At 41.2% G+C, this 16,177-nt stretch overlaps 1 protein-coding gene across 1 annotated transcript; it reads right to left on the bottom strand.

The window, feature by feature from the left end:
* Positions 1-355: 355 nt before the first annotated feature.
* On the bottom strand, positions 356-13,134 carry LOC117398054 (zona pellucida sperm-binding protein 4-like). The gene is made up of 12 exons (XM_059017056.1): positions 12,843-13,134; positions 12,191-12,315; positions 11,409-11,603; positions 11,164-11,230; positions 10,607-10,807; positions 9,896-10,074; positions 9,183-9,408; positions 8,768-8,957; positions 6,826-6,973; positions 4,937-5,015; positions 2,684-2,830; positions 356-938 (listed from the first exon to the last, which is right to left on the bottom strand). The coding sequence occupies exons 1-12, from the start codon at positions 13,045-13,047 to the stop codon at positions 790-792; spliced, it is 1,911 nt and encodes a 636-aa protein (XP_058873039.1). The 5' UTR covers positions 13,048-13,134; the 3' UTR covers positions 356-789.
* Positions 13,135-16,177: the final 3,043 nt, after the last annotated feature.

The following is a 16,177-nucleotide window of genomic DNA, read 5'->3' as shown; positions in this document are numbered from 1 at the left end:
AAAATACATTTCCCTGTGCTGCTGGGCAATGTCCCGCCTTCCTGACTTGTATCTATCATTGATTAGTTCTGAATACTTTAGACCCGCCCCCAACAGTGACAGCACGTTCCTATTGGAGACTGCTTGCAAGATTACAAATCAGGAAGGGATGGAGGCTTGTTAACGGAATTTAAAACTATTACAGTTAAGACATGGGAGGATTTAAAAACAGAAATGTGGCGAAATGTACAAAAATGCCTACACACAAAAACCCCAGAAGACAAAGGAAAGAAGGTACAACTTAAGTGTGCAAGTACAGTGAAGTTACTATACATTGACAAAAAAAAAAAAAAAAAAACACACCACACACCCACACCCCCATTTTGGAAAGTAACCGAAAACACTAAATTTAATACAGTATAATCAAAAACTAAAGCCCCGAAAAAAAACCTAATTTGCATAACTCTAAAATAAGCACCGAAATATAATTAATGAAACCCAAACACAGAAGCCCCAAGCAAATTTCACAATTGATCACCAAGAAGCCGATAACCAAAGTACAAGCTTGATAACGCTGGCGCTCAAGCTGTGCAAAGCAGCTCAGTGTATTCTTTATACACTACATTCAATTCATATTGTTTCAATGTGTAAAACACATGTTCAAGCCAACAGGAATATGTAGCTCTTCATACTAGGGAGAGAAATATCAATTGATAAATATTAAAAAGCCAACCATTAAATCATTTTAGAATGGCTTAAAAGCCATTAAATAAAAAGACAGGAGTTCTTTTTTTTATTATTATTTTTTTATTAGGAACATGGTTGGTAGATATGAGATGTTACACTGTGCCTCTTTCGCCGATATCTCAGTGTGAATTGCATTCCAAAGATGGCCAGGCTGACCCCCAGCAATGACACCGACACTATGGAAAGTGCACTGACCCGTCGAACGGACCAAGCTTAGAAAAAAAAATAAAAATAAAACTGTTAAACATAAAAATGTATTAACAAAAGCAAGCTGAAATTATATATAACTAGTAAGGTTTAAACTATGACGGGACGTGCGGTTCCCGGGCCTTTAACCATCCCAGAAGAGGTATATAAAATCAAAATCATCGGAACCGCACGGCCCGAAGTGGTTTATACCGCTTATGGGGGAAAACAAAACAAAAAAAAAGCAGCTACCTGTCATTTGGGGGATGAAAAATTAGAATGAACACATTTTAAAATTACTACAAAACCAGAAACTTGTGTATACATCCGCAGTGCAATAGTTCCAAATTTACTTTGTTTGCTTATTAAATAAAATTGCACATGTTTATTTATTGTGAATTTCTGCATCAAAAGTGCGATCTCACTAGAAACTAGAGGACCACAAGCTGTGACAACGGGCAGAGTTTCAAATGTAAAAGCAGCCGAGACTGATGCTGGATCTTGAAGTGAGTTTGTGAAATCATTCCATGCAAGGCACACATATTCTAGTACGTTTTCATCCTTTTGGATCTCAAAATGTTTGTTAGTTGCCGGACACCCTCACGTCCAAGTCGTGGCAGATTAAGTTGACGATCGAACCAGGATTTTCACTCACTAGTCCAACTACGGTGTCAGGGGACAGTACCTCGGTTTCCCGCAGACACTTCAAATCCAGGCCGGTAATTCAGGGGGTGGTGTCTGGCCTTGTTTTTACCTGCTTTTCTAACTGACTGACAGTTTGACATTATTACCGGTTTTAAACTCTGTACATATTTAAATTTACTCTTTCAGATGGACTGCTGTCTTCACTCAAAGTTGGTGTTGTACCAGTTTGTGGAGTTTCATCCCCAAATATATTAAAGGAAATAGGTGAAATGCCACTCATTTTTGGCTGTGGTTTTGTAACTAACAAATAAAATGGCAGTTTGTCATGGAATTTAGAAGGTAGTGGTGCATAGTGATTTATTCAATGTGAAGCAGCTCATTAGTATGCAAGCATTGCTATACGCTAGATATGCACGGTCATGTGATGCTGTTTAACCAAAAGTTGTTTTTCCAAGCCATGTTATAAACCACTATAGCATGACAAAGTTTGACCCTTGTTTTACACCTCACTTTACTGTAAATCGGAATAAATTCTCAGTAACCAATGGTTCCTTTTTCAGACCGCCAACAAAATGCAGTACCAGATTACATTTTAGGTGAAAACTACGGTCACAATTTAAGGACTACGGCTAGTGCATAAAAATCAGAGTGCTTCAACACCGCAAGTAAAACCCGACACATCACATGAACGTGCTTTTCATATCGGCTAGAAAAGGGCAGACGACATGAAAGAGTGGATTAGATAGCTGGATCTAATTTCAAGCTCCAGTCTGACCAGAACAAACCAAAAAAAAATATGTTACTGTGAAATTTGGTTCAACTAACTCGTAGCCGATTACTTTTAAAACCGTTACTTCCAAACCCTGTACATGGGTTACATGCTATCAAATGTCCACTTTGTGTTATTGCAACTAATTCATCAACCAACATGTATTAAAAAAAAATCCAACATTCTCTAGGTAAGGATCTGTTGTGTGCAGATTAGTTTGTTGGTATTTAATATCTTGGTATATTAAAACAATGAACAAAATGTAAAAAAAGGTGTTGGACTTCAATATTGTCCCAATTTTATCAAACTGTACCCATACCGTTTCCCTGCCAGTTCAGGTTAAGATTGGTTGTTTACCTGGTCTGTGGTCGAGCTGTGAGCGTGTCGTTCTGTGGTTGCTTCGGCGATGAGTGGAGCGGACAAATCTTATTGAGCCTCGCGATGACACCACAACTGAACTCCCTTGGCTGCGAGATCGCTTTGATAATCTTCGTCTTCTCGACCCTGTGTAAAACAAATACAGCATTCAAGGAGATCAGGTTTATAGCATAACATCAAGACTTGATATAAATACAGAATTAGTACACGTTTAATGCAAACCCTTGTTTGGGCCTATTATCCAACGTCCTTGTATACAATACCAACAGCCAAATGAACAAGATGTGCCTTGTCGTTTGTAAACTATGTTCGAATAGGCAAGAAAAATGAGTCTACTACATCCCGAATTCCCACTCATACTTTAGTGCAACAAACCCCTGTCATTAAGTTAGACATACAGATGTGCTCAAATTTGTTGGTACCCCTCCACAAAAAAAACGAAGAATGCACAATTCTCTGAAATAACTTGAAACTGACAAAAGTAATTGGCATCCACCATTGTTTATTCCATATTTAATAGAAATCAGACTTTGCTTTTGATTTATGCAACATAATATTGTAAATAATAAAACAAATGAAAATGGCATGGACAAAAATGATGGGACCGCTAACCTAATATTTTGTTGCACAACCTTTAGAGGCAATCACTGCAATCAAACATTTTCTGTAGCTCTCAATGAGACTTCTGCACCTGTTAACAGGTAGTTTGGCCCACTCTTCCTGAGCAAACTGCTCCAGCTGTCTCAGGTTTGATGAGTGCCTTCTCCAGACTGCAAGTTTCAGCTCATTCCATAGATGTTCGATAGGATTCAGATCAGGACTCATAGAAGGCCACTTCAGAATAGTCCAATGTTTTGTTCTTATCCATTCTTGGGTGCTTTTAGCTGTGTTTTTGGTCATTATCCTGTTTTAGGGCCCATGACCTGCGACAGACAGAGCTTTCGGACACTGGGCGGTACGTTTCGCACCAGAATGCCTTGATAGTCTTGAGATTTCATTGTGCCCTCCACAGATTCAAGGCACCCCCTGCCAGGCGCAGCAAAGCAGCCCCAAAACATAACCGAGCCTCCTCCATGTTTCACTGTAGGTATGGTGGTGTTCTTTTCTTTGAAAGCTTCATTTTTTCGTCTGTGAACATAGAGCTGATGTGACTTGCCAAAAAGCTCCAGTTTTGACTCATCTGTCCAAAGGACATTCTCCCAGAAGGATTGTGGCTTGTCAATATGCATTTTAGCAAATTCCAGTCTGGCTTTATGTTTTTCTTTCAAAAGTGGAGTCCTCCTGGGTCTTCTTCCATGGAGCCCACTTTCGCTCAAAAAGTGACGGATGGTGCGATCAGAAACTGACGTACCTTCACCTTGGAGTTCAGCTTGTATCTCTTTGGCAGTTATCCTTGGTTCTTTTTCTACCATTCGCACTATCCTTCTGTTCAATCTGGGGTCGATTTTCCTCTTGCGGCCGCGCCCAGGGAGGTTGGCTACAGTTCCATGGACCTTAAACTTCTTAATATTTGCAACTGTTGTCACAGGAACATCAAGCTGCTTGGAGATGGTCTTGTAGCCTTTACCATGCTTGTCTTATTTTCTTTCTGAACTACTCAGACAACTCTCTCCTTTGCTTTCTCTGGTCCATGTTCAGTGTGGTGCACTCAATGATACCAAACAGCACAGTGACTACTTTTCTCCATTTAAATAGGCTGAATGACTTATTACAAGATTGGAGACATGTGTGATACCAATTAAAGAAACTAATTAGTTTGAAATATCACTATAATCCAATTATTTATTATCTTTTCTAAGGGGTACCAACAAATGTGTCCAGGCCATTTTAGAATATCTTTGTAGAATAAGCAATAATTCATCTATTTTCACAGCTTCTTTGCTTTATTCTATGACATACCAAAGGCATGCAAGTATACATGATAAAATAGCTTTTAATTTCATCACTTTACAGGAGGAATGAAGCATTATTTCAATGAGCTGTAAGGGTACCAACAAATTTGAGCACGTCTGTATTTGTTGATAAAGGCAGTACCGACATTTTCTGTTTGTTACGACTACTGTGTAAACTATTAAGTGCTAAACAGCATTTACAGTGCTGCACAGGATGGCTCACAAGTGAGATTCACAGGAGAGAGATCAGCAGAGTGGCCCGGTGGGCTGGGCAGGGAGGGGTTCACCTCCAGGAGGCACTACTGGGAGGGTGAGGAAGAGAAGGCTGGGTCACACTTACTTGCTAAACTGCTGCAGTTCGTTTGGCAGCTCGGATCTCCTGCTGGTGAACAGAGCACTGCACTGCAGTGGATATACAACTGTGGATATAGAACAAATGCATTGAAAAATAGGGTGGGACATATTCCCTTAATATGATAATACATTAATTGAAATGCAACTGGATTTATTAATGAAACTGTGTCTTGAGAAACAGGGCGAACTGCTGTGTCTCGAGAAGGGGGCCTCTGGCTTGCACACACACAACTATGTGACCGGTGCCTGGACTGGATTAGGCCAAGCGGACAGTTGAATTATGTACAGAATTCACACATGCAACAATTGTTTTGACGCAAGGAAGACAAACTAGTGATGCCCCAGTGGAAAAAGGACATTAAAAGATCAAAAATTTAATAAAAAAAAAAAAAAAAAAAAAAATGGATCTCATGAAAGTGGCCATTTAGAAAAGTGAAAGACTATACCTATCCAAGCAAAACTAACCATTTTCCACTCCACAAATACTAAACAAGGTGCTGTCACTCTGCTAAGCAAAGCTTCAACTCCAGGACTCTGCCCAAAAAGGACCCAAGCGAGTCACTACAACAAACAACGAGACAGAGGCCCAGCTGGAGAGAGACTTATCAGACAAACCAGTCTGGGTCTGTTGTACACCCAACACTACAGTATTCAAAAGAAACTGTGCCCTGCTACCGGCATAGCTAAAGACTCAAAGAGGACAGAGTGGACGGGCGCTGTTGTGGATCCTATACCAAGGACTGAAGACTTTGTCGCAGCTGTTAGTTGATTCTATCAAATTTAAAGTGTTGTTGCAGAGTTTGATCCAATGTAGGATTGAAGACTCCTTGCGGAGAGGAGAGCTTTTTGTACTAGACACTTCAACAGACTGGTTTAGAAACTAAAGGACCAAAAGTTCAAGCTTCAAGGAACCATTGAGGATAATTCTATTTGCATATTCCTTTCATGGAACTAAATTAGTTAATTTTAACACAGGAGGCTGTGTGGTCCAGTGGTTAAAGAAAAGGGCTTATAACCAGGAGGTCCCCGGTTCATATCCCACCTCAGCCACTGACTCTCTGCGTGACCCTGAGCAAGTCACTTAACCTCCTTGTGCTCCATCTTTCGGGTGAGACGTAATTTTAAGTGACTCTGCAGCTGATGCATAGTTCACACACCCTAGTCTCTAAGTCACCTTGGATAAAGACGTCTGCTAAATAAAAAAATGATATAGAATTGAACTGTTAATTTAGTTTGTACACTGCATGTGAAAACGTCAGTGAAACTTGATGCAGTAACTATAAAGTAATCCACCTCATTGTTGTATGAAATTTAAATAAAACTTGCCATATACCATTACCAAGCTTAATGTGATATATTCTAAGGTTGTCTACATCATCTCAGTCGAGGCTGTGCCTGTATGTGTGTGAGCAATTAACTAGCTACGTCACAGCTTGTTTGAGCTGCTGCTTGTGTGCGAGGAGACAGGCGGTGTCATATTTCAATTGCCTGCAAGCCAGCAGGAGTGCAGCGAAAGCTTTTGAATTGTGTTTTGTGCAGAGACCAAGAGATTTACTTTCTGATTTCAGTTTATTTTATGTACTTAATAAAATACTACTACGGATTAAACATTCCGTGTCTGCGTGGGTGTTCATAGCAAATCCTCAATCTTGTAACATGTCAATTAAATATTAAGAGCTAAATCAACCCAGATTCACATTAAAAATTACAATTACTGAATTGTTCTACAATAGACATGCATTTAAAATAGCCATTCAGTAGTCTTGTACCATGAAAGCGGGTCAACTAGACAGAGTCACTTCTATTAGTTTAGTGAGGAGACAGTAGTCGTAGCACGAGACAGGGAAAGGGGGAGTCGACTAGATCAAGTCTCACCTGCCAGTTGAAGGGGATACCATTGGTCTGGTTGACGAAAGTGAATGTTTTCAACTCAAATCTCTTGTTGTGCGAGGGGAACTTCACGTCTGCTTTCAATGCGACTTCGTGCAGCACTGTCTGGTAATTATCACTCAGAAACGGGCACCTTTCACAAGTGTGAAAATACAGAATACAGGAAAGAAAGGTTCCACAATCCTGTTCAGTTTGACAATACAATTCTTTCTTGGTGTCTATTTACTACACATTCTTCTAGTGCAGTGGTGCACAAACTTTATATGATGCCCCCACCTGCCCCCCCAGCACTTTTGTCCTAGATAATAAAGAAATAAAAAAAAGTTAGGTCAGCCAGGGTGTCCTCGGCTCACCGCACACCAGCGCCCCCTGTAGTCTGGCCGGCTGCCTGCGAGCATGCCTGCAAGCTGCCAGAGAGCTGCATTATCCTCCAACTCTGTAGCTCTTGGGTGGCTGCATGGTCGGCTGATGGCACACGCTTCGGAGGACAGTGTGCGATAGTCTTCGCCCTCCCGAGCGCAGGGGTGGTAGCAGTAGGCTACAATTATATTATGAATACAGGTGCTTTTACTTAAATGTGTTTGCCCAAATCACACCCAACGTCAAACACTATCATTAATATATTTGATTTCCCCCCCCCCCCCCCCATACCTTTGACGGTTCAATATCTTCATTGAGAGATAGATTGATAGAGATTAATATACAAGAAAAAAGAAAAGGATATTTCAGGTACTTAAAAGGTAGAAAAATTGATTACAAATCAATTAAGGACGTTTGACTACAAGTCCTTCATTAATATATAAAAAAAAAATATATATATATATATATAACACACACAATTATCCATTTATACAGTTGGGTTTTTACTGGAGCAATCTAGGTAAAGTACAGCAGCAGTGTCCTCCACCTGGGATTGAACCCACGACCCTCCGGTCAAGAGTCCAGCACCCAGAGCCCTAACCACTACTCCACACTGCTGCCCCAGAGTTAACCTTTACACTTTAAAAACTGAATTTCCATCCACATTTGTAATGGCTTATGGGTTAGTCCTCTTTAAAAATCAGTCTAACTTGTGCAGGTCAGCTAAACCAATGTTCAGGATTAGCGGTTTGGTACGCTGCAAAAAATCAGGACCAACTTCGTACAAAGCTGCAGGATTTACTAGACCACATTTTAGTCCACTTGATGCGGACTAAGTCACTGGTATGCTGCAAATAGACCCAATGTGTTGAACATTGGTATTAAGCTAAATCAGTACTTTTTAGTTAAATCCAGGAAAGTTAGTGCAGCTTTTACAAAAAATAAATAAAAAATATATATTATATTAATAAAACAGTACATTTCGCACCCCATACATAAAAAGTTTACAAACGAGAGGGGGCCATTTAGCCCATCTTGCTCGTTTCGGTTGTTAGTAGCTTATTGATCCCAGAATCTCATCAAGCAGCTTCTTGAAGGATCCCAGGGTTCTCACAACATTAAAGCCTCATTTCAGCTCTGTTTCACACACACACTTCAAAACAATTTCTCCGGTTCAAGCACGAGAGTGATTGCCAAAGGCTTATTTGAAACTTGGACTAAAGTTAGCTGTCATTTATGTATTTATTAAAATGTCTAATAGATTTATATTAATCTATCCATCCATCCATCTACAGACAGTCACACCCCCCATACTGACTCTCTGCACCCCCCTAGGGGGGCGCACCACTGCTCTAGAGTGTAGTTTCATTAAAGCTGCAGACACAAGTCTGACACAATATAAAAAAAGTCTGCTAGTACAAGCCATCTAGAAATATCATAAAAGGAAATTTAGGGGAATATAAAACAAACTGTACTAATATTTCCAAAGCTTTGGTGCCACCAAGTGGATTTTTATATCACTGCAACCTATTAATATTAAATCTACAGAAGGAGAGAATTCTGTCACCTGTCCCTCAGTAGCGGCCACTGCGCCCCTTGCCCTGGTTTGGGGTCGGAGGTCGCCCAGCAGTTGTCCAATAGCAGCTCGAGACTGGGGTCCTCTCTGTCAACGAGTCGGACCTCCACAAAGACAGGGTCTAAAAGCACCTTCACCAAGGGAAACTCCGAAAGGGAGACCCAGGAAGAGAAGGAGCCGTCTGGGGAGAGGAGACACATATAGGGGAGAGAGACTTGGATAGCACTCATTGAGGGACAAAGATAATGTTGCTAGTGCCACTAGGTGGCAAGAGAATAGATTTTGAAAGATGGTCACTGCTTTAAAAAATGGAGGGGCAGTGAATGTTCATAAAGCCAGTAAGAGGCAAGAATTGATTTTAAGGAAGCCTTAATTAGCAGCGATAATGCAAGTGTCGGGGACCTGCCTTTTGCGATGCGCAGCTCCAGTCTCACAGTTCCCAGTTCAGAGATGGGTTTGAAGGCGGGTGGGGGGTTGACGATGGTCTCCAGTCTCGCGGTCCCGCTCGCCCGATACACACAGCGCACACGCAGCCGGAACCCACTATCACGACTGATAGCGTAGTTCAGCGCAGTCACAAGCTCCCGATCAGCAACGATCTCCGTCTCGTACAGGACAGAGTCTCCTGCGAGCTGGGGAGAAGAATGTATTACTACAAACAGGACTGTCTTACAGGCGCAAGTGTCCTATTAACCAAGAAAGGGGGGGGGGGGGGGGGGGGGGGTTGTTACCTCATACAAGATTGAGTCTCATGTGCTGAAGAAAGGCTGGAGGGGAGAGGAGATGGCAGAAGAGTTGAACAAAGAGGGTTGAATTTCCCCCCCTTATATAGGTGCAGTCTAAATTGACTAGGATTAGAAAAATAAGCCGTGGCACGGCAGTATTGGTGGACTGTCAAAAACACAAATCTGAGTTAACAGATGGTCTATCTGGAGGCGGGACACAAAGCAAGTGCTCTGGCAATAGGGCAGTGTTAAGGTTATACGATTGCTCTGCTGGCAGATGTGATGCCAACTGATGGTAAATTTTGTATTTAAAAGCACCAGGGCCCAGTAAATCCTAGCGCTGTACTGACCACCCTCACAGGTACAGATTCTTTACAAAAGAAACCAGTTTTACCAGTTTTCCACTCCCACAATCACGGACCGGGAAGTGGAACACTGCCAGATCAGAGGTCATCCACTTCGGCTGGCACTGTGACCCCTGACCCTGCAACACATGTGCTGTTTTCAGTCGAAGGGGCGGGGTCGTGGAGCTGCTGTTGACCAGGATGACAAAGTGACCCGACTGAGAGCAGCCTAAAGAGAAAATCCTCATTCTGGTTATTTGCCACTTGCCGATCAAGCTGCTAAAACATTTAACACTTTCATCATGCATTAAAAAAAGAAATCATCCTCATATGTACTTGCATCTTCTATATATGTCCTCATGTACAGCTCTTGCCAAAAGTTTTGCATTACCGTCTATATAGAATGAACTAATTTTGCTTCATAAAATCAAATGAAACCTGCTGAATAATGTTACGTTAACTATTATGGCTTCTGTAGACTTATGCTATATCATGGTCATTTTTTTGAAATTTTCTATTTAATCCTTCCCCAAATCTGTCAACATACATGAAGTTTCAAAAATAAAATATAATTTGCATCAGTATTGATTTATTTTCTTGTTTCCCTTGGTGCTGTGCGTGTGTCTCTGATTTTGGTTAGCACTGAAATACTTCTTAACCCAAGACACTAGTTCAAATTCAGCACAAGGAACAACAAGAAAGCACAAGTAGAAGCAGAGTAAAATATTTAGAACAGATTGGAGGAATCTTCCCCGGCTGACCTGTGTATTTATAGAAGCAGGGAGGGCTGTGGTGCACAGAGTCAAAGGCACAGCCCAGGCGGACGCACTCAGAGGCAGGGACACCGTCAGCCCCGCACTGCAGCCCCTGGCTCAGGGTCCGGAGCTCTGTCACTCTGGGCAGCTCAGTCTTTATCTCCCAGAAACCTGCATCTGGGGTCACGAACCTGACCACAGGGGGACCTGGGGGGGGGGGGGGGGGAAGAGAGAGAAGATATTACTCCACTGCTTACCAGAAACAATTAGAACTACAGCTCCCAGCATGCCTCTGAACCCACAGTATCAGCGAGGGATGATGGGAGCTGTAGTTCTTTATTCAGTGTTCAGGTGGCTGTGAAGCCAGGTTTGACTACAGTATCTGTACCTACAGTATCAAAAGATCCACTCAGACATCAGAAGACACACTTCCAATATCTCACACTGATTAAGGCATTAGCAGAAACGCTAGTCTGCTGCTTGACTCTCAGTTTCTTTCTTAGTAATGGAAGTTCTAGCCCTAGAACCTCAGGATCCACTCAACAGATCACCTCAGTCATCACCTGCAGTCTTCAACTCCCTGATGCGGATGGGCCAGATGTTCTCCTCAGTAACCACTACTGGAATCTCCTGGGGACAGAGATTAAGAGCTTCACAAAATATTGTATAGATGGAAACAAGTGTGATGTTGGGTTTGTTGAGGGAAGAATGGATTTTAAAGATGGTCCGCACTCCTTTAAACAGGGAGGGACCAGTGATCATGTTAATAAAGCTAGTAAGAGGCAAGAGAAAGCCTAAACCAGCCCACCTTGTCTCTCTTTGCTGCGGTTGGCGATGCTGTGAATGTGACATTCGCTGCTCCCCAGATGTTTCTCGTTGTCTTGGCAACCGCCCAGATGTTTATGTTGCCACCGGTCTGTGGGCTCAGCCCCGCCCCGCGGCGGCATGTCACTGGCAAGAGAGCGCCCTCTACCTGCAGCACGAAACTGAACCAGCCTTTACTCTGGGAGGGAACAGAAAAGATGCAGAAATGTGTTCATTTATTGTTCGCCATTTTGCCAAAAGTATTTAGTATCAAGTCCAGTCTGAAAGGATCCCAATGATTCATCATAAACGACGTGGCTGGATAGCCCAATCCACATTTCAGTGGCGTCTCCTTCATTCTTTTTTAAATCTGTCTCCACTTCATTTCCACCGTGTCCTCTGGGCCTGCTTTCTGTGCTTCAAACAGTCACATGACTTGCCTAGACGCCAGGATTTTTATTAAAGAATTATTTTAAAAAGGAACACTTTATATTAACACTCTGGATGAGAAGTAGCTGCTTTTCTATCGGCTATCTCTTTCATCATTGTGCTGTAGGTCAAACTCATCCCAGCAAGCCTTGGTTAGCACTCCGTTAAAAAAAGGGAGCAGTGATGTTGCTAGAATAACAGAAGAAAACTGCTTTTAAAAGATGGCCAGCACTCCTTTAACGGAGGACAGGCGAGTGTTAAAGCCAACAATAATTATTTAACACTGGTTAGCCATTTTAATATAGCAGTGTAATCCTAGATGGATCCAACAGATGGCGCCAGAGTGCCGCGAGTCACCTGCTCATGCACGTAGCAGCTGTGGTAGGTCGTTCTGAAGACCAGGGTGTTGTCCCAGCCTGACGACAGCGTGTAGCCGCACTTCGTGGCGATTCTGTGGGCATTCAAAGCATATCCGTGCTCATCTGCAGATACAACATGCATCATGACTTATTAAAACAAAGCAACGCTTTTAACATGTAGGAATTGACTACATGTTTTACATCTAGGTCATTTGTTTGACAAAGTTGCTCACAAGTGTGACAAATGTTTGTTTGTTTTCTCTCAATCTTGAAATCACTAAATAAAATTACTTTATATAGCTTTTCATTGCTGTTCAAATTTATCCTAAGACTTAATTGCAATGCATTATGTGAACAATATAGCTATGCACAGTAAAAGTAACCACCTCAAACAAGCTATCCCTTAACCACCAGCGCCCATCCTCCCTCATTAGTGCTGGTGATGCAGAGGCATGGCGGGAGCTGCTCTAAAATACAGCCTAGACTTTTTCAACCACCATTAAAACTAGGGATGCGCCGAATCCAAGGATTTGGAATTCGGCCGAATTCGAACCCTGCTCAAAAAGTAGGTAGTCGGGCCGAATCTTGGTTTTGGTGCAGCCCTAAAAACCCAAGACTACGCGCACAAAGATATATAAAACAAATCTGACCGATCACTTTAATTGGAGACGTGATGAGTTCTCTCGGGAGACGAACTTCTACGTACTCCGCTTCACATTCCACCACCACGACGTCGGCTGTAGATCCTTGGGCTTGAGTGATAAGAGCTAACCACAAGAGAGTGACCAGGCAGCGTTGGAGCCGATCAGTCGACCCCGCCGAGGCTGAGCTATACACACCAATTGGGCTTACCATGTTTGTGATTATTAAAATATACCAAATAATCACAACAACAAGTATAACTAGTCGAACTGGATAACCAAGAGTTCAGGGGAAAGAACGGACTAGTCGAAGGGCATTTAAAGCCACCGCCCTAATTACTAAACGAAACCAATTAAGATTGTGCTCTTAACGGTATTTGACCACACATTGAGTGAATGGAGGTACTTAACAAATTTCTGCCATTGTCAATTTCGTTTAATACAATTAAAGTGATTGTTGACACACACAACCATGAGTTTTTAAATTATTGGGTTGGTTTTCATGTAAATGTAACTCATTATATATATATATATATATATATATATATATATATATATATATATATATATATATATATATATACACACAGTGCCTTGCAAAAGTATTCAGACCCCTGACCAATTCTCTCATATTACTGAATTACAAATGGTACATAGAAATTTCGTTCTGTTTGATATTTTATTTTAAAACACTGAAACTCTAAATCAATTATTGTAAGGTGACATTGGTTTTATGTTGGGAAATATTTAAGAAAATTAAAAAACTGAAATATCTTGCTTGCATAAGTATTCAACCCCCACACATTAATATTTGGTAGAGCCACCTTCCGCTGCAATAACAGCTTTAAGTCTTTTGGGGTAAGTATGTACCAGCTTTGCACACAGTGTCGGAGTGATTTTGGCCCATTCTTCTTGGCAGATTTGCTCCAGGTTGTTCAGGTTGGTTGGACGACACTTGTGGACCGCAATTTTCAAATAGTGCCACAGATTCTCAATGGGATTGAGATCAGGACTTTGACTGGGCCACTGTAGGACATTCACCTTTTTGTTCTTGATCTACTCAAGTGTTGCTTTGGCCTTGTGCTTGGGATCATTGTCCTGCTGAAAGGTGAATTTCCTCCCAAGCTTCAGTTTTTTAGCGGACTGAAGCAGGTTCTCTTGCAGTATTTCCCTGTATTTTGCTCCATCCATTCTTCCTTCAATTTTAACAAGGTGCCCAGTCCCTGCTGATGAGAAGCATCCCCACAGCATGATGCTGCCACCACCATACTTCACTGTAGGGATGGTGTGTCTTGAGGCATGGGCAGTGTTAGGTTTGCGCCACACATAGCGCTTTGAGTTTTGGCCAAAAAGCTCTATCTTGGTCTCATCTGACCACAAAACCTTTTCCCACATCGCAGCTGGGTCACTCTCATGCTTTCTGGCAAACTCCAGACGTGCTTTCAGATGGTACTTTTTGAGTAACGGCTTCTTTCTTGCCACCCTCCCATACAGGCCAGTGTTATGCAGAGCTCTTGATATGGTTGACTGGTGCACCATTACTCCACTCCCAGCCACTAAACTCTGTAGCTCCTTCAAAGTGATTGTTGGCCTCTCTGTGGCTTCTCTCACAAGTCTCCTTCTTGTTTGAGCGCTGAGTTTTGAGGGACGGCCTTTTCTTGGCAGTGCCTGGGTGGTGTGATGCAGCTTCCACTTCCTGATTATTGATCCAACTGTGCTCACTGGGATATCCAAACACTTGGATATTATTTTGTACCCTTTCCCTAATCTATGCATTTGTATTACTTTATCTCTAACTTCTGTAGAATGCTCTTTGGTCTTTGGTCTTCATTTTCCTTCAGATTCACAGCCTGACCAATGATCCTTCAACAGTGGGGTTTTTATCCAGAAAATGTGACAGCAACTTTAATGGTTCATAGGTGAAGGCCAATGGTAAGGTAATTGTGTCCTCGTTAGGGCATTTTCTTTCATCGATGTAAACTGGGAGCTTCCACAGCACAGGGGTTGAATACTTATGCAAGCAAGATATTTCAGTTTTTTATTTTTCTTAAAAATATTTCCCAACATAAAACCAATGTCACCTTACAATAATTGATTTTGAGTTTCAGTGTTTTAAAATAAAATATCAAACAGAACAAAATTTCAAAGTACCATTTGTAATTCAGTAATATGAGAGAATTGGTCAGGGGTCTGAATACTTTTGCAAGGCACTGTATGTATATATATATATATATACAGTACTGTGCAAAAGTTTTAGGCAGGTGTGAAAAAATGCTGTAAAGTAAGAATGCTTTCAAAAATAGACATGTTAATAGATTATATTTATCAATTAACTAAATGCAAAGTGAGTGAACAGAAGAAAAATCTAAATCAAATCCATATTTGGTGTGACCACCCTTTGCCTTCAAAACAGCGTCAATTCTTCTAGGTACACTTGCACAAAGTCAGGGACCTGGAAGAATTAACGCTGTTTTGAAGGCAAAGGGTGGTCACACCAAATATGGATTTGATGTAGATTTTTCTTCTGTTCACTCACTTTGCATTTTGTTAATTGATAAATATAAACTATTAACATGTCTATTTTTGAAAGCATTCTTACTTTACAGCATTTTTTCACACCTGCCTAAAACTTTTGCACAGTACTGTATATATATATACACAAAGCATTGTTTTTACGTGTCAGATTGTAGTGCTTTTTTACATTATGTGAGAACCAGTTGCTCACAAGTATCTGGACTAGAACTTGTCTACAGCTACCACCATGTAGGTATTCAGTTTAATTATGTCTATACAGGTGTTACGCTCGACTGTTGATAAGAGTTGTACGTTGTATAAAAAACATTTGTGCACATATAATTGAAAAGAAAACAAAAATAAAACTGCTATGTTGATGTTTTGAATATTTTTTTTTCACAAAATAGAAGCAACAGTGTATTTATTTTAGAACATAAGAACATAAGAAAGGTTACAAACGAGAGGAAGCCATTTGGCCCATCTTGCTCATTTGGTTGTTAGTAGCTTATTGATCCCAGAATCTCATTAAGCAGCTTCTTGAAGGATCCCAGGGTGTCAGCTTCAACAACATTACTGGGGTGTTGGTTCCAGACCATCACAATTCTCTGTGTAAAAAAGTGCCTCCTATTTTCTGTTCTGAATGCCCCTTTATCTAATCTCCATTCGTGACCCCTGATCCTTGTTTCTTTTTTCAGGTCTGAAAAGTCCCCTGGGTCGACATTGTCAATATCTTTTAGGATTTGGAATGTCTGAATTGTTTTGTAAGAGGCCAAACAACTTTATAATTCTTATTTTATACTATAAAGAAAAAAGCACTTGACAGTATTATA

Source organism: Acipenser ruthenus, chromosome 54 (assembly GCF_902713425.1).
Source record: "Acipenser ruthenus chromosome 54, fAciRut3.2 maternal haplotype, whole genome shotgun sequence".
Classification (NCBI taxonomy): domain Eukaryota; kingdom Metazoa; phylum Chordata; class Actinopteri; order Acipenseriformes; family Acipenseridae; genus Acipenser; species Acipenser ruthenus.
This window is presented reverse-complemented; position numbering and strand designations above follow the sequence as displayed.

Coding starts and splice junctions, on each gene's coding strand:
- LOC117398054 (XM_059017056.1), bottom strand. CDS start 13,047: ATGGTAAGCCCAATTGGTGTGTATAGCTCAGCCTCGGCGGGGTCGACT. Junction 10,808..11,163: donor CAGGGAGTTGAAGACTGCAG/GTGATGACTGAG, acceptor CCCCCCCCCCAG/GTCCCCCTGTGGTCAGGTTC. Junction 6,974..8,767: donor TGGCCGCTACTGAGGGACAG/GTGACAGAATTC, acceptor CACTTGTGAAAG/GTGCCCGTTTCTGAGTGATA.